Below are 21,839 nucleotides of genomic sequence, written 5' to 3'. Positions count from 1 at the left end.
AAATTTTTAAACAACTTTCATTTATGTTTTCTTTTTCCTTCTCTTTTTTATACTTTCATAATTAACATTAGATTTAATTGCTTTTTAATATGGAAACTTCACTGGTCCATTAGAATTAAGTCCAATTGTGTAAAATATTAAACTTTGTAACTGTACTGTATGTTTCCTGAATAAAAGAAAATAATAAAATAATAATAATAATAATAATAAGAAAATAATAAAATATATGGTACACAAAAATATTTGATAAATTAATTTCAGAAAGAGAAGATAATAATAATACACATGAAAAACAGAGAAAAAATTGCACGAAAAAGAAAGTTTTACTGCGACTTTAATAATTAGTTTTAAACAATGCATTTAAGCAAGTTTTAAAATGAATATTTTTTGTATTAAAAATGTCTATATCACAAGTAAATTTGTTAACTAAGGAATGTAAACGCGGAATCGCAGAGTTTCGTGCATAGTTAGTACCTACGTATGTAGTTGCAAACAACTCCTATAGTATATACAGGTGTTCATTAGGGTTTAAACCCTGTCACATCCAAAACCACGATGATCAGTATCAGCAAGAAGACATATTGGCACATCAAAATATTGTTTGAGAACGAATAAAATTTAAAAAAATAAAATATCTAAAAAAGCAAATGGTTGCTTACTTCTGCAGGGGAGTAACAAGGAAGGGGGAGGGGGAGTCTTATACTGCGCCTCGCTCCTCTCACTTCTCCCCTGCAGAAGTAAGCAACCATTTGTTTTTTTTAATTCTTTTATTTTTTTAAAATTTCTTTGTTCTAAATAAATTTTTTTAATATGCTCATATGTCTTCTTGCCCATACTGATCATCGTGGTTTCGGATGTGACAGGGTTTAAAGAACACCCTGTATATATAATAAATAAATTGTTGAGATGTGTATTTTTCTAATATTTTTTCGTAAACAGGTAATACACTAATCGGTCGATAGTTACTAATATCTTAATGTTGTCCACTTGTATATATGGGTTTAACTTAGTAAAGTTACATACAAATATTTCTGGTATTTCCGCTTGGAGTATAATGCAATTAATGAAATGTGTTAATACTGGTCCTAATAAATCGATATGTTTTATTTACATTATGTTTTCTTATATCGTCAACTCCAGCAGATTTACTATTTAAAAAAAAAATAAACCTTAAAAGTAATAAAATAATCTATTTTTATTTTAAAAGATAAACCATAAGTCTCATTGGACGAAATGTTCAGAAAACAAGATTTAGCGATTGTTCAATTTCCAAAACATCATATTTTTTTAACCTAATGAGATAATTTCAACCTATAAAGAACTTTCAATGTAAAATAATGTTTTCAAAAAATAGTAGTAAATATTAAAATAGTGTACCTGAGACAACTTTTATTATTGCATTAAAAAAGAGTGGACTTCAGATTTTTATTTCAACATAAAAAATCATTTTTGCAATGAAAGCGGACTTGGCTTAATTCACGTATAAAATAGGCTATTGCGATAATTTCTGCATTTTTAACTTCAAAACGGTAAAAAGTGGACTCCCGTGTTTTATCCTCTAAGACTAAGGTACAGAGTACAGAGAGGTACAGCGACCTTATAGAGTTATTATAAAATAGTACCTAATACTGTGAAATAGAGCATTATTTGGAACGAAAATCAGTATATACTGCCAAGAGGGTAGAATACAAACTCTCTCGGCTTATGTAATAGTTACTGCATTTGCACAACTCTGGTCAGAAATATCTAAAAACCTTTGCATTCCAGATAAACTAGCTGACAGATGTCTTACGCTCAGATTAGCTACATCTACGGCGATATGAAAAGTTATCATACATGTACGAAACCAGCGCACTAAATTTGCGGTCGCAGGCCCTATGGTATGGAATGCTCTTTTGGCAGAAGTGTGAAACATCACTTTGTATAGCGCTCTTGAGGTGTTATATTAAGAAAATATAAATTACAAAGAACGCTATGTAAGTTATCCCTAGTAATAATTTTAAGAAAAGAAATACCATAAATATTTCACTTGCTTAACATGCTAATGAAATTAAATAATACAGCAATAATTGCCATTATTATTTCATAGCCCCATGTCATATCTCCTACATTTTGCAGGATTGGACCAGCCTGCTCAGTGTGCTGAAATTAAACACCCATAGACGGGGAGTTTTTAAATATTATTTTTGAGATAAAGCTTTTACAAACAAAAGTTTTGACCCAGGAGAAACCTTTTTTCATCAATTTTTGAAAAGACCGATTATTCTTAGCTGAACTTATTGCAGCGGTACAAATATGCTGTAAACGTTTTCCTAGCCGTATTTCCCCAGACGAATGGACTTTTCGTAAAAGTATAGGTATATAATTATATTATATTTGACTACTACTACCATCACGCCATTTCCCCGCAGGGGTAGGCAGAAAGAATGGACCGCCACACACGTCTATCCTGGCATACAATCCTAGCTTCTTCCACATGCATACATCTTGTCATACATGCTCTTCGGTTCTATCTGCTTTTGACATGACCAGACTTAAGATTTTGGTTTATCTGATCATGCCACGTCTTCCTTGGTCGTCCTCGTCTCACGTTGCCGTTCATTTTCGCCATATATATACTTGTTTTACCATTCTTTCGTCGTCCATTCATTCTACCTGACCAAAAATCTCAGAGATTATACTTGAAATGAATTATATTTTTTTATTGATAAAACAAAAGTAATTTTTGGGCGAAATAGTGGAAACAATGAATCTGTTAAGCTGCAGTTCATGATTGAATCGGTAATTTGGATTATAAAACACGTGGGTACGTGCGCCAGTGCACGTTATTAATCTCTCTCATTAACAGGAGACGGTTGAAGTGACAGTCCGTGGCAAGCGAAGGAAGTACATCACATACTAAAACGGTAAATCCGGTTAGCGCGGCGCCACACTCCTCAAGATGATGACTCCGATCGCCGCAAGATAAACGCCAGTTAATAGAGCTCACGATCTTTCCATGTCACGATATGCTAGCCAGATAGTACAGGTATAGCTGGAGGCCGCTCGTGGGCGTATGTCCATCACTTGGCTATAGATATAGGCTACAGGCAATGGACAGGCCATAACATAAGACACCCAGGCCTGCTTCTTGCGATTGCGGAGGGCATGTGCGGAGGCACAAATTACAGAAGACGACCTCGTTTAAGCTGCATGGACCAGATTATCTCCGACATGCGTTGTAGCGGGTACGCCGAGATGAAGAGACGAGCGGAGGATAGAGGCGGGTGGAGACAGCAATCTGAGCGTGCATGAAGCAAACCAATCGCGCAGATTGTGACCCGCGAAGAAGACAGGCAATGATGATTCTTCCTGGGGGGCAATCACAATCGGAAGTTATCTTCGCCTGTTTTTAAAGTACAATCGATATTTATGTACGAAAATGTATTTGTATGAGAAATTAAAGTAAATTCGTCGGTAATTAGACATGTTTAGAAAAAAAACATATATTCATTTTCTATTGTTCATACTTCATGACTTTCCCAATGGAAACGTGTATCGAAACTTCTACCGATTGTTAACGAAACACAATTTTTGCTATAATTTGTGTTTGTAATATGGTTATGAGGAAGAATGTCAACATCCGACAAAGGTCCTCCATATAATTAGCTAAACTCACAGGATAGGGGCAGTGAAAGTAGTAGAGTTAAATTCAATAAAAATCGCGATATATGAAATTGAAATTTCAAATAGGGCTGTGGTCCCGTGGCTAGTGTTGCGGACTCGCGGATTAGACGCCCGAGGTTCGAACCCCACTCTACCCCAACTTGATTTCCATTTTATAATGGTGAGTATAAACAACTCGTTGAAAATGGTCTCCAAAATTGAAATATTTGATGCCAAGACAGATTGATGACGAAATGGAATTTTGCGCAAGGGTCATCTTAGGATCTGTGTTAGTACTTGGCCAGTATTCTCTTGATAATGTTGATGTACTTTTTTTTTAACCTGCTCGTTAATGCGAATTGTTTTTCTTTTGTTGTTTGAGTGCGTGTTGTATTTTGCGAATTCTGCTAATGTTTCCTAGATATAGAGGAGTTATGTTTTTGTAGTTGTGTATTTTGTTTGTGTTGCTACGTTCTTCTTCCTTTCGAAGCGGGATCCGGGAAGTATGGCCGCAGTCCCAATTGGGAACTAACGCCGTATTCCTACACTGTCACAGGGAAACTAAAATAAGGTGAATGTACTAATCATGTGTTTGATTGATCGCAAATTGAGAATACTTCTGTGAGGGGTACAATGAAAGCTTTTAATGTTTTTATGTTTTGTTAATTTCGCGGTTGGATTTTTGAATGTTCGCTAAATTGATTTGAAAAATTGATGAAGACACATTTTTTTCATGAATAGTTTTGACAAATTTGTACCGATTGATTGCTACCCGTTATACACTATCAATAATAGGTTTTGTAGTATCTAGAACCGATTAATTTAATGAAATATAATATATGACGCCAACAGTCGCGAGACTTGGAATTTCTAAGTTTCCCTTTTGTAAGACTCATCTGACTAGATTATTTTTCCTATCTATTTTTCTTTTCAGTGAGATAAATCTCACCCGCATCAATTCTTCAATTGCACAAAAATTAACACATGGAAGAATTGTATGCAGTTCAAATGATTTCAGGTCACGGAGAATTCAGGGGTCGACTGCATTCTTTTGCTCTTGTTGATGATCCAAGTTGGGCTAGTGGCGCGTTAAATCAAATGGCCGAACATGTGTTATGGCATTGTCCCATTCTGAATGAGGAAAGGGAAGTAATGTTGGAGGATCTGATGGATGTTACCAGACCAGTCTGGAATCCTGACTGCGAATAAGAAGAAGGTAGTCTTATGATAAGACATCGTGACTTGTTACGAAATGGATTTGCCTTAGATCCTCACCAAAGTTTCTGCGTCGCTCCTCCAGTTAATGTATTTCTACGCTAAAAAGGGGGCAATGCATCAATAGGTGGCCACTTGAACCCAGCCTTGTAAATGTCTAGGCTTCTATATTACCTTAACTAAAATGCTCTCCGTCTCATTAAAACTTATATGTTATTTTTTTATGATTGTTACAGTATCCAGAGGCTGGTCGGAGTATCGGTGAGGAGTCTGAAGAGATGAGTGAACCAGCCAGGAGGCTTCTCTTCCGACTGCTAGATCCCGATCAGCGATGTCGTCTTCGCTCTCTCAAATCTCTTCAAGAGACGGCTTTCTTCAAGGACTATAACTTCGCTCAAGTTAGAGCTATGAAGGTATGCAAAGACCAGAATCTATTTTAATTAAAATATTGACAACAATATTTTGAGTTTGTCCAAATATTTACAGGCAATGACTGGATTCAACCCCCTAGGGAGTTATTGTATTAATTATGTTGACGTATTGCAATAGAGATGAAGAAAGTTTTAGAGAAGAAAATATAAAAGTCTAGGCAGTTACAGGATTTATCACAGGTCATGAGCCATGTCTCTTAAATGTTCTTTATCTTTGTTGTAATATAATTATATCAATAACTTGTTATAAAATGTTGTATTATATTAATAATAAAGGGGGTTGAATCCATGCCCTGCCTACAAACATTTGGACGAACTGAGAATATTGTTGATAGAACCAACTGGTCCAAGAAGAAGTATATAAATTGAAAAATATTGTCTGGCGTTGGCTTGTGGGTAAGTGAAATAATTCAGTCAGATGAATCTCACCAGCATCAATAAAGGTTTTAGCTCTTTAACTTCGCAAAACTCAACAGATGGAAGAATTGAAGGAATATGGATGTTCGAAAATAGGCAAACTGGTGAATGTTAGACAGTTTGTAAAGTTGCTGAAAAGTCATAAGCCCTGTAAACGTTTAGACTTCTAGATTCCATTCCCTAAAATCTGTACCTTAGGCCTTAGCGGTTTTCCGCGGGAGTCACATTGGACAAAATGTTCAGGAAACACGATTTTGTGATTGCGCGATTTCCAAAACGTGATAACCCTTAAACCAAAGGAAATAATTTAAATCTATAAAGAATTTTTAATGTAAAAAAAAAAAAATATTTTGATAATGAAAGTACATTACGCTATTGCGTACCTGGGACTAATAATATTTTTTTGCATTAAAACAAAGTAGTATTCAGATTTTTATTTCAACTTTAAAACGTATGCTTATGACGGAATTCGACTTTGGTGGTGGTGATTCGCGTATAAAATAGCTTATTGCGATAATTACTTCATTTTTAACTTCAAAACGGCAAAAAGTGGACACCCGTGTTTTATTCTAGGTACAGAAACGTTCTTCATATCTGTTATAATAATAATAATAAATCAATAATTACTTATTTCGTCTTCAATACAAATATTAAATTCATCTTCATACAAGAAGGTAAGAAAGAAGTTTAAAGAAGAATATTTTGGTTGAAAAGAAAAAAAACGCCATTCCATAAAAAGGGTTTGAACTAAAATTTTATTTTTTTAAAAGATTATTAAAGACATCAATTTAAGAAAAATACGAAAAAATGTGTCTGATTTAAAATGCTTTTATCTATTTTTTAAAACCGTTTTGTTTCTTCTTTGATAACTCTCTTGTTCATTAATAATCAATAATTAATGCAGACATACAAATGTATTTGAAATTTATTACCTCATATCATCATCATTCGATTTACACACCTAGTTGGGCATAGGACACTGCATTGGTACACCTATCGTAACGCATCCAGGGATAATTTAGAATTATGAGCAAATCTGATCACTTGTTACATGAAGGTAAGATGATCAGTTTTATGTAATTATATGAAGCAGACGGAATATTTGCATTTGCGGTATTCCTGATGCAAAACTTTCTTTTACTTATCTTTTATACGAAAACATTTTTCAACCACATTAAGACCAAATATCACTAGACTGTGCAAAATGTCAAATTCTAGTATTGCATTATGGGCTGTGTTTAAAAATTGAATTACTACGTAAGTGTTTGTCTAACCAGATGGATCTTTTTTGTTTAAATATAAATGATACATTTTCTATCGATTTTTATAATAAATTTTAAAAAGATCCAAAGTGAGTTGGACATTTTCTGCATATATACATCCAATTCATTATGTTCAAATCCAATGATTGAACTAATAATTGATTCATAGATTCTAAGGAACGTATTTTACTTAAATACTTTGTCTTTATACGAGTTTCCATGTGCCTAAGTTTAGTCTAAATTTCGAGAGGCGTAATCTGCCGGTCGAAAAGTAATTATATGAAACTTTTAATTATTTTGTTTATCAGAAATACCTTAGAAAATGATTATTTTTTTATGGTGCGATTTTGAAAGAACGGCGCGGCGCTTGTGGCAAAATCCCAATCGTATCTTATCAGACTGCAGCTTTAGTAAACCAGTCAAATGCACGTTGTTGACTACTTTACGTGATCATTTTACAAACTGATTTAGGATATTTTGTACAACGCAATTTTTGTGGAAATCACCTCAAGGGCGCTGTAACAATAACCTTTGTTTCTACCTATGTTTAAATTGGTTCTCCACCTCAGTTGAAACATCTGACAAATTTATTCTGTGTTTGTTATATTTGACAATTAAATGTTGGTATGTATTAGATTTTCATAACCAAGACGGACAAACTTGACATGAAAATAAATTAAACTGATTTATATATTTTTTTAATTATTCACATAATTTAATAGTTGAATTAAGAGCATAACAAAGATTTGAAAGACATATCGTCAGCATCATCACTCCCCTTTCCGACCCAGTGGTGCATAAGGCACTGCAGCAGTAAACCAAATGCAGCATATTTCGATCATATGTTACATGAAGATAAGGAGATCAGTCTAACGCTGCAAGCGCTAGTCTAAGAGCAATGAAATATTTTGTAGTTTGAAGACCCTAACCTTATAATCAATATTACACGTCCACCCTGCCAATAATCGAATCCAGGACCTCAAGAATGGTAGGCGCTAACCACTAGATAACTTTTTTCAGGATTTTTACCTGAGAGTAGCCATCAAGTTGATAACACTCATCTGTTATTCATTCGTTTGGACAAAAATAATATTATAAAAACTAATTATTTAAGGAGTGACTTATTTTTCATAGGTTTATTTATTTAGATACTGTCTTACATTAAAAAAAACTTCCAACTAAACATGAAAAAATATATTTACAACACAATTATTGAACAATACATTAACCTACTGTAGCAAACATATTTTTTTTATCAAACCAAGAAAATTAAACAAATTAACTTTATTTGCAAAACAAAGTCTTAAGAATTATTTATAACAAATTATGGGTAAAGTCGATGTTAATTGATTTACAAATGTTTTCACATAGGCAAATAATATTTTTTTTATGTTTGTGTAATTATTCATTCTCAAAAAATCACAGAATTTTGGAAATAAAATACTTGAATATGATAATAATACCAGAGAAAATGTATAAATCATACTCCCATTTAGAAAAAAGGCGATGTCACAAAATTTAAATTTATATCAGACATATTATGTATGTATGGTTAAAACATATGTGTTAAACAGTTTGTGAATGAAATATATCATGTATGTAAATATATGTATGCAATGTTATTATTAGAGCACACATAAGAACATGTCTATTTTGTGCCCTATTTCTCTAGATTCAAAATAATTCAACAGAATGGCACGCCATTTTCAATAATACACATTCAGGGATTTTTGACAAGAACGGTGATTATTAAAATCTTCCAAAAAATGCTAGGTGTGTTCTGTGTTTGCGATTAAATTAGACAGTAGAGAGTTACATAAAAGTGTTTTCAGTGTAAAAAATAAATATATTGAAAGTATACATATTTTATATCCACGTAGATACGTTAAAGGTATTTTTTGTTTGCAGATAAATCCTAATGAAATTCTTCAAAAGTATTTTCCAAACGGGCCTCCGATCCCGAGTGCTCAACCCGGGCTTCCAACTCTCGAAGAGGATTTAGTTTTTTCTGAATTTGACAAAAATGTTACCATAGAATAATTATTATTACCTACTTGCACATTGTAAAGTATTATCACTACCCACTTGTTAACATATCAATTTGTTTAACCATTGTATTTATAGTTAGAAATGTTAGTATTAATAGTCGTATTAATAGAGAATCTCAAATTTTATTATTATTGTATAATATTATCTAGCAACTGACTTCCTTCAACTTTTATATCATCTTATTGACTTCCTTTAACCTACATTTGTGTCAATAATATTGTAATTACAGTCATAAGTAATAGGCAAATGATTAGAGAATCTCAAATTTTATTATTCTTCATGATGTCTTACTAATATCTTATTGGTATAAATTGTGATGTTTGTTGCATTTCCAATTGTTATTGAACGTAGTTATGTAGCTCAGGTCAGTTTCTTTGTAGACGTCGCTCAGTGCGCAACTCCCGATTTCAATTAAACTATGCCGTGTTGGGTCGTTTTAAACTGTAGAAATACGGCTGGATTCTTAAGGAATTGGATGGGATCACATTTCATGCGTAAGTAGCAAATGTATGGGTAAGTAGCAAATGCATTACTTAAAAATTTAATTATTTTTCCATCTGTCAGATTGTCAAATAAAACAAAATGGACATTTTGTTAGTGCTGCCAGGGTAGTCAAATTTTTTACCCTACTTTGCTCATCTAATGAGAGAACTAATAAAAATTGGACTTTTCGGATTAAACAACGCCGTGGTGGATTTTGACCGACCATTTGACCGATATTATCTTTAAAACATCGAATATTATTAACATGACATAAAAATATCCGTTTTATGTAAAATAAAATTTCTTTTATTTTTTAAGTTCGAAGTTCATGAATTAAATTACTCTTATTAAATTGACCCTTTACTTATCTACTCTGTTGTGTCAATCAATGTTTCCGCCTGCAGAATAAAATTTTAGAGAAATTAACAAATTGTTTTTTTTATTTTAATCTTACATTTTTGTGTTATGATTATATTTTTCGCGATCTGGTAACATTACGCGGCGACTTCACGCATGCGCGCGGCGAGTGGCAAAGTGGGGGATATTTAGGACACAGTCCAATGTATTCAAATATGATTCTACGCTCCTTCTGGACTATTCTTAATGCTATGTAAACAATTAAACTAAGACAAAAAAAAATAATTTTTATATATTTATTATCAGCGTTACTATTTTTTAAAGTTTTACAAAAAATTTTCTTTTTACGAAACAAATTTCAGAAATACGTTTCTGAAATAACTTCGCGTGTGACGTCAGAGGTTCTTCTCTGTCAATTTTCCCGATAGATTCGTTTACGGTAAGCAAACCGGATATCCTTCACAGCTCTCATACCATTAGTTGGTTCATATGAACCAGTGACGTCATTCAAAGTAGTGCGTTTTTATTTAAATATTTTTCATTATTTGTTTTGTACATTTTCAGAAAGTTACTTTAAAATTGAATGCTCTAATTTTTACTGCGCGCAAGAAAACATTTTTTGTATTCAATTTCCCGTAGGGCCTCATTTATATTGTTATGTAACCGCCAGACCGCTTTCATACAAAAAAATGTAATAATCACCTTCTGAAAGTGGTGTCACAAAAACAGCATTTCTTAATTTGCAGAAAACACCCACAGCACTAGAAAAATCTTACGGTATAAATGCTGATGGAAAAATGAATGCCTCCAGAAATCTAGTTCCCTTAAATAAATTAAAGTGGATAAATGCATAAGTATTTAAATTTTCTAAATTCATTCATTTAAAAACACCCATAAAAAAAACATGTTTTAGTACAGAATGTCGGGCTGTTTTCTGCAAAATGCATATTTTAGGGTGTGTGATCAGCCAGACTTAAAATACTACCAAAATTCCTTTAACATTTAATCAAATTATTTTGAAAGTTATTGTATCAAATAATTGAATTATTTTTTACAATTAAGTGCCCTAATATAAATATAAAATAAGATATTCAATACATAATGACACAACATACATCAGTTTTACTGGGCTGGCTGTTTTCTGCAAAATGTACATCTTAGGTTGTGTGGTCAGCTAGACTTTAAAAATACAACTGGTGAAATACGTCATTAAATATTTTTTTGTATTATAAAAAAAACGAATGTTTGCATTATTTATCTTTGTCGAAGTCAACTGTCCAACTGTTGTGTAGATTTGATTATCGACTCTTTTCACAAAAGCGCTATTATCTCAGTTTCACTTGTCTATGGGCGGCTGCTTTCTGCATAACTACGTTCAATTAGTACATGCATGTCAATTATTTTAGTTTAAGTTAGTTAATTATCCTTTGTAAAAAATTCTTAGTGGTCATTTCCTAATATAAAATTATTACATTTGTTGTCGTATATGAAATTTGTTTTTTTTTTATCTCTATTCTCATATTATGTAATGTCTTATTTTAAAATGAGAGACAAAGGTCTTCTTAGTTGCAGCGCTGAATAGATTCAGAAGTGATCCCCTGAGAAGGGTTGCCAGCGCCCTGACACTGAAAAGGGGGTGGAAATATACACATTTGTAAATTCAATATGAGCATATTATTCTCCACTCCCTCGTTAGCAGGTGTCTGGTTCTTTGTGCCAACTGAACCTCTGTTAGGTCTAGCTCTGCTTAGTTGAACTCATTTCTAGCACATTATCCCTCGTTATCCTCTTTACTACAAATGAATATCCAGTTCCCTATACAGCAACCAGGCAACCAAAGCTTGTAAAAATTCATACAATTTTACATACCGTCATTGCGCCTGCAATATCTGTCAAGTGATATTTCTTTTTTAAAAGGATTTTTAATTTATCATTAAGATTACACGAATACACAAATATTTCAAAAATATTTTTTCAGAATAAAATGTCATATTTTTATTTTTTGTTTTCTATCATCAAAAGGAACATTGTTTAATTTATCAATTTCGTTTTAATTGATACTTAATAGATATTGCCAACGCAATAACGATGTATTTTAATTTTTCAACTAAATGAATTAAAACGTAATTTGGAATCTGTCGATAAGATAAGTAGATAAATGTGAAGCGTAAAATTTTATTACACCGCGCCATTTGTTTTGTGAGTTTTTTTGTTATTTTGTCTATGAAAATCCTATTCTGTTTGTCAAATGCATGGTTCTGTGCCATTCTGTGTGGATTTAGAAAAAAATGTAATGTGTCATTTTTACAGATTATATAACTTCAACTATTTAAGTAAATATTTTACTATGTTACTATTAGGCATGTTTCAAAATTATATAAAATATCTCCTTCGGTACGGGACACCCCAGTGAGAGACATTATTATTAATGTAAAAAAAAAACATACATTGTTGAAGAATAAATAAGTAAAAGAACTTTTTAAATTATGATATTAAAAAATGATGAAAGCAATTTACAACATGCAATGTTTATTTCTGTTCGATTGCAGTAATTACGTTTCAACTAGTCTGCTAAATTATCATAGGCTTTTAGAAAGAGATACAAAATACAAAAAAAGAATTAACATTTTTATCAATTTCAACTGTAGATTATCTGGAATTTCATTCTCGAATATTTATTTTAATGTTTAATGGGTATTTTTAGTATTTTTCATACTAATTTTTAAAAATTAATTTAAACTCTAGCTTCATTTGAACTATATGGATATAATCCTCTAAAACTATATATTTGGGGTCTCCAAGAAGTACCCTCTTTTACTATAGAATGAAAAGCCTCAAAATATATAATTTGTGTATAAAGAACTTTGTAAATGACTTATTAATTCCTGATATTTATTTACTTTTTATAATAAAACGTAAATATTTACTAATAATATTTATTTGTAGGAATCAAGACTATTAAGGATTTTTAAAAGGGGTTTTTATTACATATATTTTTCAGCTTTAAGTCGATCTCTGTTTTACTCTTTTTGGCGAATAAAGTACAAAGAGTAACGTAAAAAATTGACAAACAAAGGATGTTTATGGATAATTTTTTTAACTTGCTTTGTCATGAAATGGTATATTTTACGCTTTAGATGAGGTATTGTAGAATTTGAATGATAGATTAAGCCTTAAAGTGAAAAATATCTACCTGAATTGAGATTCAGTCAGATGATGAGTCATTATACAGTAATTTGTTAGTATTATTTGTATTTATAATTTATACATAATTATTAATTTAATAAAACTTGTAGATTGAAATTCTGTTAGTTTTTTTGTGCATTAATCCAATCTACTGTGTTCGAATATGATTTCAAAATAATTCAGCACGCTTGATTCAAATAAATGTATGTATGAATTATGAATACTAGGAAAAGAAATGAGAAAGTTTAGTGCTATGAGAAATTGGATATCAAAAATGTTTTCTTACACGCGGTAAAAATTAGAGCATTTAATTGTGCAGCGAACTCTCTCAAAAATGTATGGAAAATTAATTAAAAATGAACTACTTTGAAACGTCACGGGTTCATGTAAACAGTAACCAATCAATTGTGTCGTGATAAATTTCCGGTTTCCGGGTAACCATTTTTTTTCAAATTTTAAACGTTTACATTATGTATTTTGACAGCTACGGGGTTTTGCTTTTTAATATAATAGAACTCACCGACGACAACTTGTGACGTCACGGAAGGAGTAATTTAAAAATTACAAAACTTTTGAAAAATCATAGTGATTATTATTATTAAATTATCATTTAATTTGTATAACGATACATAATTTTTTTATATTATTTTTAATCGATTATATTTATGGTATAAACAAAAAAAACCACTGAACTTTCTCATTATAATATTAATAATAAAGTTATTAAAAACTAAAAAAATAAGAAAGGTTCTTACAGACTGTTTATTTTACAAAGACTTTACATAAAGAATAATAGAGGGGTTATGATTATTAACTAATAAATTTATTTTTTAACTTTAAAAAATTTACTTGCTTTTAAAAATAATGACTGTTTTTTTATCATTTTCGTCAGGATTTCACACAGAAAAGAAAATGTTGCTAGAAAATATCCCACAAAAAGGATATAAAAACAACCTTGGAGGTCCTGAATACTTAAGACTTTTATATCGGTTGATCCAGAAGATTTATAATGCCTAAAGAGATCAGCTCGCCACTTTCCCATTATTCCATTTTCAGCAAGTTTTCTTATATAATAATTAATTCTTTTTAAAAGTGGAGAATCGAACCAAATGGGATATGAAATGTACATGCTGTGTATTTTCTCTTTACCTAAATGCACGGCAAGATTTCCTTTCTCGTCTTTGTAAGTCTTTTGTATGAAATCTGCTAATAGACAGTCCACCCAGCACCCTTTTGTATCTTTACTTCTCAAATCATTAGCACATTCCATAATGTCAAACTTTTTATGAAATTTCCTGTTCAGGATTTTATGTACCTGAGAATCGTCGGGCAAGACAACATCGGGAGAAGGAAATCCTTCTATCAATAAACCACTTTGGACCAATTCTTCAAAAGTATCAATCTCCGCACCAAACTTAGGCACTGTTAGGAAAGAGACAATCGAACCTTGGTACATAAAGTTTAAAACAAAAATACACCAATACATAAAGAAAATGATAAAACGGATGAAGTTGTAGTTAATCACCCAGTGAACTGGCTGAGATAGAATTAGTTCCAGGGTATGCAAGTAAGCTAATCCAAGAGTTTCAAATAAACTTTGTTTATGTGAATATCTTAGAGCAATTGCAAATATTATAAACATTGTGAAAGAGACAACAAGCATCATAAACAAACTATTCGAATCAAATACTTTAAATATGTTGTACCATGTTGGGCGTTGTGGTGCACGATGAACTAAAAAGCATAATCCACTACCTTCAACTGGATAAATAAAATCAAACTGCGGAAATGATATCGCTTGTAAATACAAAGTGTTAAGAGTTATATCATACCGTCTAAATGATAGATCATACATTCCAAGCATGTATGTATTATATCCCGAGCCATTTTTTAATATAAGCGGTTTAAATTTTATCTTAAAATTAAGTTTATTCGCTAAAACTTTCAATAACTCCGCATCTTTTCCCCCAAATTTTTTTAATCCTTTTTCATTCTGATCAATGCTCAATACTTTTGGAGAATCTATAGCCAGAAGGGTTAATTCATGTCCTCGTAAATCTGTCAAAGGCGGGAAGAGAGACTTGTTGAAATCATCAGGTAAAGCTATCACTTTGATACAAGTCTGTAAAAACATGGTTTCTGACCACCTATTCATATGATGTTCATTGCAACTAATATTACAATGTACATATGGATGCATACTACCTTCGTACAATTCATCAGGTTTCATATCAGACCAGCACTCGTATTGATTTTCGATTTCTGGCTTTATTTCCGTTACATATGGTGAATATTGATAGATAGATACATTTCTGTAATTGTAATTTTCTTCCAACACAATACAATGTATTGATCTGTACCACCATAAAAGAAAGAATACGATCGGTACATCAACATTTTCTCTAGAGTGTATAATTATTTTTGCATCAGCGGCCCAATAGATTGTCCGAGAGATTGTTACTAAGACTTCCCCTAAACTTGATGCATTTGCTACAAACAATATAATAAATCCGGCTTTGTACTGCAAGAAGTTTTCCATGATTTCTGATGAAGGTATTATGGTGAAGTTTAGTAGTGACTTTTTATACGGATTCATTATCACTAAATCAATTTGGTTTTCTTCCATTTTATGGTAAAATACATCAGTAAGTATTCCGTAAACAACAACTGTCTTTCTGATGTTACTTGGGTGGTATTGCAAAATGAGATCAATCTGGAAAGATCAAGTGTACATTTTTTGTAAAGATGTGATTTGAAAATATTGCTGCTTAGAGAGAAAAAAAACACAAAAACTTTTTAAATTGATTTGTCGGCAAGAAATATTAAAGAAATTAGATAAGTTTACTTAGAAGCTTGATTAACTTTTAAGTAACTTAAAACAGGCGCCGTGGCGCAGTTGGTTAGACGGCTATCTGTGAAACTGGCGTCGCGGGTTCGATTCCCGCCAGTTGCAAGAAAAAAATCCAAGAAAGATTTTTTTCTCAATTGGTCTGGGTGTTGTGGTGTATTTTTCATTACCTTCTTCCATATCCCCTCTATCCCACCTGCTGACATATAATAATAAATAATAATAGCTCAAAATAGAGGCTTAGCGGGTTAGTCCTTTAAAAAAAATATTATTTTTTTTCAATTTTTAAAAAAATAAAGTATTATGCTTTTAAAAAAACTAAACTATATTCTATAAGTTTCGTTGTTCATAAAAAAAGTTTTCTCCTCACTAAATTAAACAGTTTTTTGTACAAGTATGTATAATTTCTCTAAAGAATAAGCTTTGAAATCAACATACATAATATATTTATTTATATATACGCCCAATTGGCATTTTTATACCATAGATACATAATATATAAACCTATATATACTGTATATATACATAAAAATAAATTTTAAATGAACTCCCTCTCTAAATACAAGTTTTCACTCTATTAAAGAGGTAGAAATGAATTTAATAATTTGCGTACCAACCATTTGTAATTTTATACTAATTTTGTCAACATTTTTTTTTAATAAATAAAAAAAAAACATAAAATGTTTATCGATATAGTTCAATGATAGGCTTAAACTTCATCATTTTGAGTGACATAAAATCCTCTTAAATGAAGTGTTATATTTCATATGAAAAATTCAACGTTTACCATAAATATATTGGCATCTATAGTAAAAACCCGATCTTTTCACCTTGATGTAATAAATTATTTTATATAAATATGTTTTTAATTAATGTGCCTTGTTGACTATCAGATAAAAAATGGATTTTTGTACATCATGCATAGTACTAAAAAAATATATATATACTATCGCAAACAAAATTAAAAATGATCTACCATTTTGTAAGTCACAAGATTTTCTTCATTGACTTCCTTTAGGATATTTGACCCTTGTACCATCAGTACAAGGCATATTTCGATCACTAATACAAGAAACATGACCACTAAAAATTAGATAAAATATGTAACAACAGTTAAGAGCCTTTATCCATATTTATACTAAAACCCAAAACAATTTAGTTCCATCAACATGATTGATGAATAATAATTGTAAAAGTCATATATTATTCAATAATTATTTTGGTAAAAAATAAATTATGGTGATTACCTACTGCCTAAAAATGGAAGCACTTTATCTAATAAGAATATTTGTAGATACATACATAAAATATTTTAAGGATTACAACACAATAGGCTAACTCATTAAATAGATTGGATTACAAAAAATAATAAGAATACACTATTGTTATCATTTATTAAAAATTAACTGATGTAATAAAATATCACGTAAATTTACATTAGTTCAGATTAGATGACTTATAAATTGATCAAATCCTTATAAAAAAATTAACAATACTTTTAACTGATGAATTTTAGTATTTTAAAAATTTAAATGTACTGATAAAAACCCTGTTTTTTTAGTCATATATATGTACACACCAAAATAAGGCAACTGATACTGCTCTGTTTTAAGCCGAAAATGCTTACAGATCACGGTGAAATTAAATATTATTTTCTACTACTTATGCCTGACCGGGAGCTAAATTGCCCCGGACTGCAAAATCCAAAAGCTAACTGACAGATTTCAATCCTAATAGTACCTTAAAATACCATATCAACTTTAGGAAATTATTTACACCATTTTAATACACTTTAGATCAATTCTATATATTTCTCAAATAAAATTTACTGTATTAAAATTCCATAGGCACATTATGTAACAATCGCCTACACCAAAACAACAATAAAGATATTTACATAGGTAATAATGTTTTAAAATTTTGATTTTGTATCTAGGTAAATGGCAAGATTTTTCCACGCTTTCTCTACTTGTGATGATGTGAATTCGTAACTCCACAGGGACGAGAAGACTACATTAGCAGCCGCGACTTGATCAGAATTGCTCGGCTGTGATGCCAATCTTTCTTTCGCAGCCTGCTCTGATAAACCATTCCGTTCCTGAAGCCGTTTTATTGCCTGAAAATATATGATTAGTAAGTTTACGAGATGTCAGATTTTAAAAATCTTTACATCTGTCAAAATTCCAAAAATATAAAATCAGATTGGATACAAAAGTTATTATGATTAAGAGCACCATGTTCTTATGTCAAAAAATATTTGCTGTTGGTTTTGTATGTCATGTGTGACACATCTGGGACCTTTTGTATACACATTATAATATTTTTAAATGAATTATTTTCTTTGAAATAAATGTGTGTTTTTATACTAATTCGTGTGCAACTTGTTTAATTTCACTAAAACAACAATTACAGACCCCTTCACAGTACATCTGTATTGTCTCTTTAATGACTGAATGGTTTTGAGAGCTTTAAATTTGAATGACCTATTATAAATATTTCTGCATTAGTATCAGTAGTAGTAGTAGACTCAAACCTCGATTTTTTACATTCCCAATGTGTCAGCTGAATTCAAACGAGTGTTTTGATGTGTGAATAATTTTAAGCACATTTATCAAACTTATTTTTCAGCTTTGAGACTATGCTAAGGTTTATAGCCCACCATACAACTACAGGACCATTACGCACATTACTAACTTACTAACTTCTTCAGGAGGAACAATAGAAGTCCAGACTTGATGGCAATGCTTGTGCCAGTCGGCCTGAATGAGAACAGCAGCTTCCATCACCACCACTCGATAACCCCGACTTCCCAACTCCCGAGTTCTTTGTAAGGCCAAGTCAAGGATAGCTGGCCATAGAAGGTTGTTCAGTTCAATAAGTTTTGTCTAAAATAAAATAATATAAAACATCTATAAAATGGCAGTAGAGTTTTGATTTCAGATCCAATGATAGAAATGTGAAAAATTCTCTTAGTTGCATATTAACTTTTGTAATTAAATACAGGGAGTTGTATACTGATGATAATATTACATTTATCAAAAAGGGTTTTTCAATACGGGCAGCTAGATGTTGAAATGAAATAAAACAAGTTGTGTGCGAGGTATTGACAAAATTCTTTTTTTATTTGAAAGGCCCATATGTGCGATTAAGCGTGAAATATGACATCGTTTAAATGCCCGCCTCGGCTTCTTACGGATCCGAGTGGTCCAATTTTCAATGACTCTTCCGCGTAGATCCGGCTGAATTTGAGCAATGGCCTGTGTTATATTCACCTTTAGGGCATCGGTCGATCTTCAAGAAACCCCACAAGAAAAAGTCTAGCGGGGTCAAATCGCATGACCTTGGTGGCCAATTCAGATCACCCCTGCGAGAAATAACCTTACCCTCAAATCGTTCATGCAGAATGTCAATCGTGGCATCTGGTGTGTGGCACGTAGCGCAGTCCTGCTGGAACCACATGTTGTCTAGGTCCATATGGTTCAATTTGGGCCATAAGAAATTGGTTATCATTGTTCTGTAGCGCTCGCCATTGACGGTGACCGCCTCACCAATGTCGTTTTGGAAAAAGTACAGACCAATGACGCCGCCGGCCCAAAATCAACACCAAACGGTAACTTTTTGAGGATGCATTATCACCTGGTAAACCTTCCGTGGGTTGGTGTTGTCCCATATATGGCTATTTTGCTTGTTAGCACAGATGTTCATCCAAAAATGCGCCTTGTCGCTAAAAATGATTTTTCGGCAAAAATTGGTGTCGTCTTCCAAACGATTCGAAGCTTAGTCAGAGCGAACAAACGGCGTTGTCTATAGTCATGACTTTGAGCTCCTGGGTCAGTTGGATCTTGTACAGGTGTAGGCTTAAGTCCTGACGCAATATTCGCCAAGTTGAAGTCTGCGAAAGGCCGAGTTTTTGTGCACGGCAAGGAATCGACTGCCTCAGGTTCTGCTGTACACTTTCACGGACATCGGCGATCTCGGCTGATCTTGCGTTTCTTGAACGTACGGATATTGACTGATTGGTTACCGAACCGGTCATTTTAAATTTGGCCACCAAACGTTGAAGAGTTGACTGTGAAGGGCCACCATGTCTACCGTAAAATGGGCGCAATGCGTGCAACGTTTGCACTAACGAACACTCATTTTGATAATATTTTTTTATCATATAAATCGTGCTGTTCAATTGTGTAACTTGTCATGGTGTTTGGCATAAGTAACTGAATAATAAAAAAAATATTTGTCAGATGTCATCAAAACAAAATGGTCCCCACGGGCCGTCAAAATCTATCCGCGCCAATTGAAAAATCCTTTAGAAATAAAAGATAAGAAATACTTAAATCCACAAATATGGAAATCTCATCACTTGCTTTAAGACTTCTCTGTTATAAAACAACCTTATTTTCACAAATCAGTTGAGAATTCAAATTTATATAGGTAATAAGTATTTAGTTTTATTTTAATTTAATAATTTTTATCTGACTGATCTTTTTGCAAAGCGTTTATATTTTTATCAAAATAATTTATACCATTATAGAATTTTTATCTGAGATTAGTCTTCGAATCGAAAACACTCGTCCAGGATTATAGTTCCATTTTACATCTTGGACTGTATTCTTCATCCGTCTAGACACAGACACAAAGTTTTAAGTATTTTTTTTTTAAATTTAGTAATGTGCTCTCACTCAATACAGATTTTCTAGTGCATCCTGTAAGGATATAAGAATGAGTTGTTTCCGAGTGTCATTTTACCATATATTTGAATTATTCTTTGTTCATTGTATTAATTTTTTATATGCTAATCTGTATCAGATTATTTATTATTTTTGAAATACAAAATTGGTAAAACAAATTTTTCATGTCACAAAATTACTTTCGCCAGGTTTGAATTTATTTAATCAGTCAAAATTTCCAACACCTTTCATTCCGTCATATTTATCCCGAAAGTACAAAATATTTTATAAATAATACAGTTCTTTTCTATTACCGGGTCATTGAACACAATAGCCCCCAACTTCTTGCGATCGACTTTGCCTTTTGGATCAATAATATCATTCCCAAATACTTCTGCAATTGTAGAATTCATCGGCTGACCAGGGCGATACAATTCATGGGCAAGGAGATCGCAATTCACCACTCCTCCACCCAAGCTCCTGTAATTTAAATAATTATGAAACAAAACATTTTAATTCTGCAGCTGGGAGTTGGCTTCCTGGCAGTTATCTTAGTCATCATTCCAATCCCAAATACATTAGATGGTGAAATATTTTTTTTGAACATCACTAAAATATTAACATATAAAAAAGGGTTTTTGTGTTCAAAATGGTAAATAAAAACAAAAAAACAAACAAATCATCACGCCGTTTCGCCGTAGGGGCAGGCAGAGAGGATAGAACGCCATATCACTCTGTCTTTGCATACAGACCTCGCTTCCTCTACATGCATATATTTATCATGCACGCACGCCGATTATTCCTACCCTTGACATGTATGTCCATCTTCAAATATTTGATGGACTTGATCGTGCCATGTCTTTCTCGGTCTTCTTCGTTTTCTGCATCCATAAACATTCTCATAGTAGATCCTTTTAGCCGTGCTTTCGCTGTCCATTCGCTCTACATGTACGATAATGCATGTCTCAGCCTTACACAGTTCCCGGATCTTGACATTAAGGCACCTATCATACATAATTTTACCACACATTCGCCTGAGGGATCGCATTTTGACAGCATTTAACCTACTTTCATCATTGTTTTTCCAATTCCATAATTCGCTCCCATACATTAGAGTTGGCACTAGAACTCCATTGTGAACTGCTAGTTTTGCCTCCTGCGATAAACATTTGTTTGCCAAAGTAGATTTCAGTGCACCATTCACCCTGTTCCCGGCACTCACCCTCCTTTCAATATCTCTCTCAGTCTTTCCATCCCTAGTTAACATACTTCCCAGATA

At 32.3% G+C, this 21,839-nt stretch overlaps 3 protein-coding genes across 4 annotated transcripts; 1 reads left to right on the top strand and 2 right to left on the bottom strand.

Moving 5' to 3' along the window:
• Positions 1-5,096: 5,096 nt before the first annotated feature.
• LOC148270725 (uncharacterized) lies at positions 5,097-9,932 on the top strand (the record flags this gene model as incomplete). The annotated part of the gene is made up of 2 exons (XM_088242259.1): positions 5,097-5,273; positions 8,879-9,932. Coding segments are annotated over 2 exons (309 nt in total), but the record flags the coding sequence as incomplete, so codon positions are not given.
• Positions 9,933-13,791: 3,859 nt separating this feature from the next.
• On the bottom strand, positions 13,792-16,153 carry LOC148270724 (uncharacterized). The gene has a single exon (XM_088242260.1). The coding sequence runs from the start codon at positions 15,669-15,671 to the stop codon at positions 13,869-13,871; it is 1,803 nt and encodes a 600-aa protein (XP_088098386.1). The 5' UTR covers positions 15,672-16,153; the 3' UTR covers positions 13,792-13,868.
• Positions 16,154-17,270: 1,117 nt separating this feature from the next.
• On the bottom strand, positions 17,271-21,076 carry LOC148270723 (bifunctional coenzyme A synthase-like). Of its 2 annotated transcripts, none has more exons than XM_088242263.1 (3): positions 20,875-21,076; positions 18,592-18,778; positions 17,271-18,009 (listed from the first exon to the last, which is right to left on the bottom strand). In XM_088242263.1, the coding sequence occupies exons 1-3, from the start codon at positions 20,971-20,973 to the stop codon at positions 17,927-17,929; spliced, it is 369 nt and encodes a 122-aa protein (XP_088098389.1). In that variant the 5' UTR covers positions 20,974-21,076; the 3' UTR covers positions 17,271-17,926. The 2 variants fall into 2 exon arrangements, with proteins under 2 accessions (XP_088098389.1, XP_088098387.1); XM_088242261.1 differs by having other exon boundaries at positions 18,596-18,778; positions 20,875-21,074.
• Between the last annotated feature and the right edge of the window lie 763 nt (positions 21,077-21,839).

Source organism: Micrasema longulum, unplaced genomic scaffold (assembly GCF_059751315.1).
Source record: "Micrasema longulum isolate JH-2025_06_02 unplaced genomic scaffold, ASM5975131v1 h1tg003528l, whole genome shotgun sequence".
NCBI lineage: Eukaryota > Metazoa > Arthropoda > Insecta > Trichoptera > Brachycentridae > Micrasema > Micrasema longulum.
The sequence above is the reverse complement of the archived record's forward strand: the minus strand, read 5'-3'. Positions and strand labels throughout refer to the sequence as shown.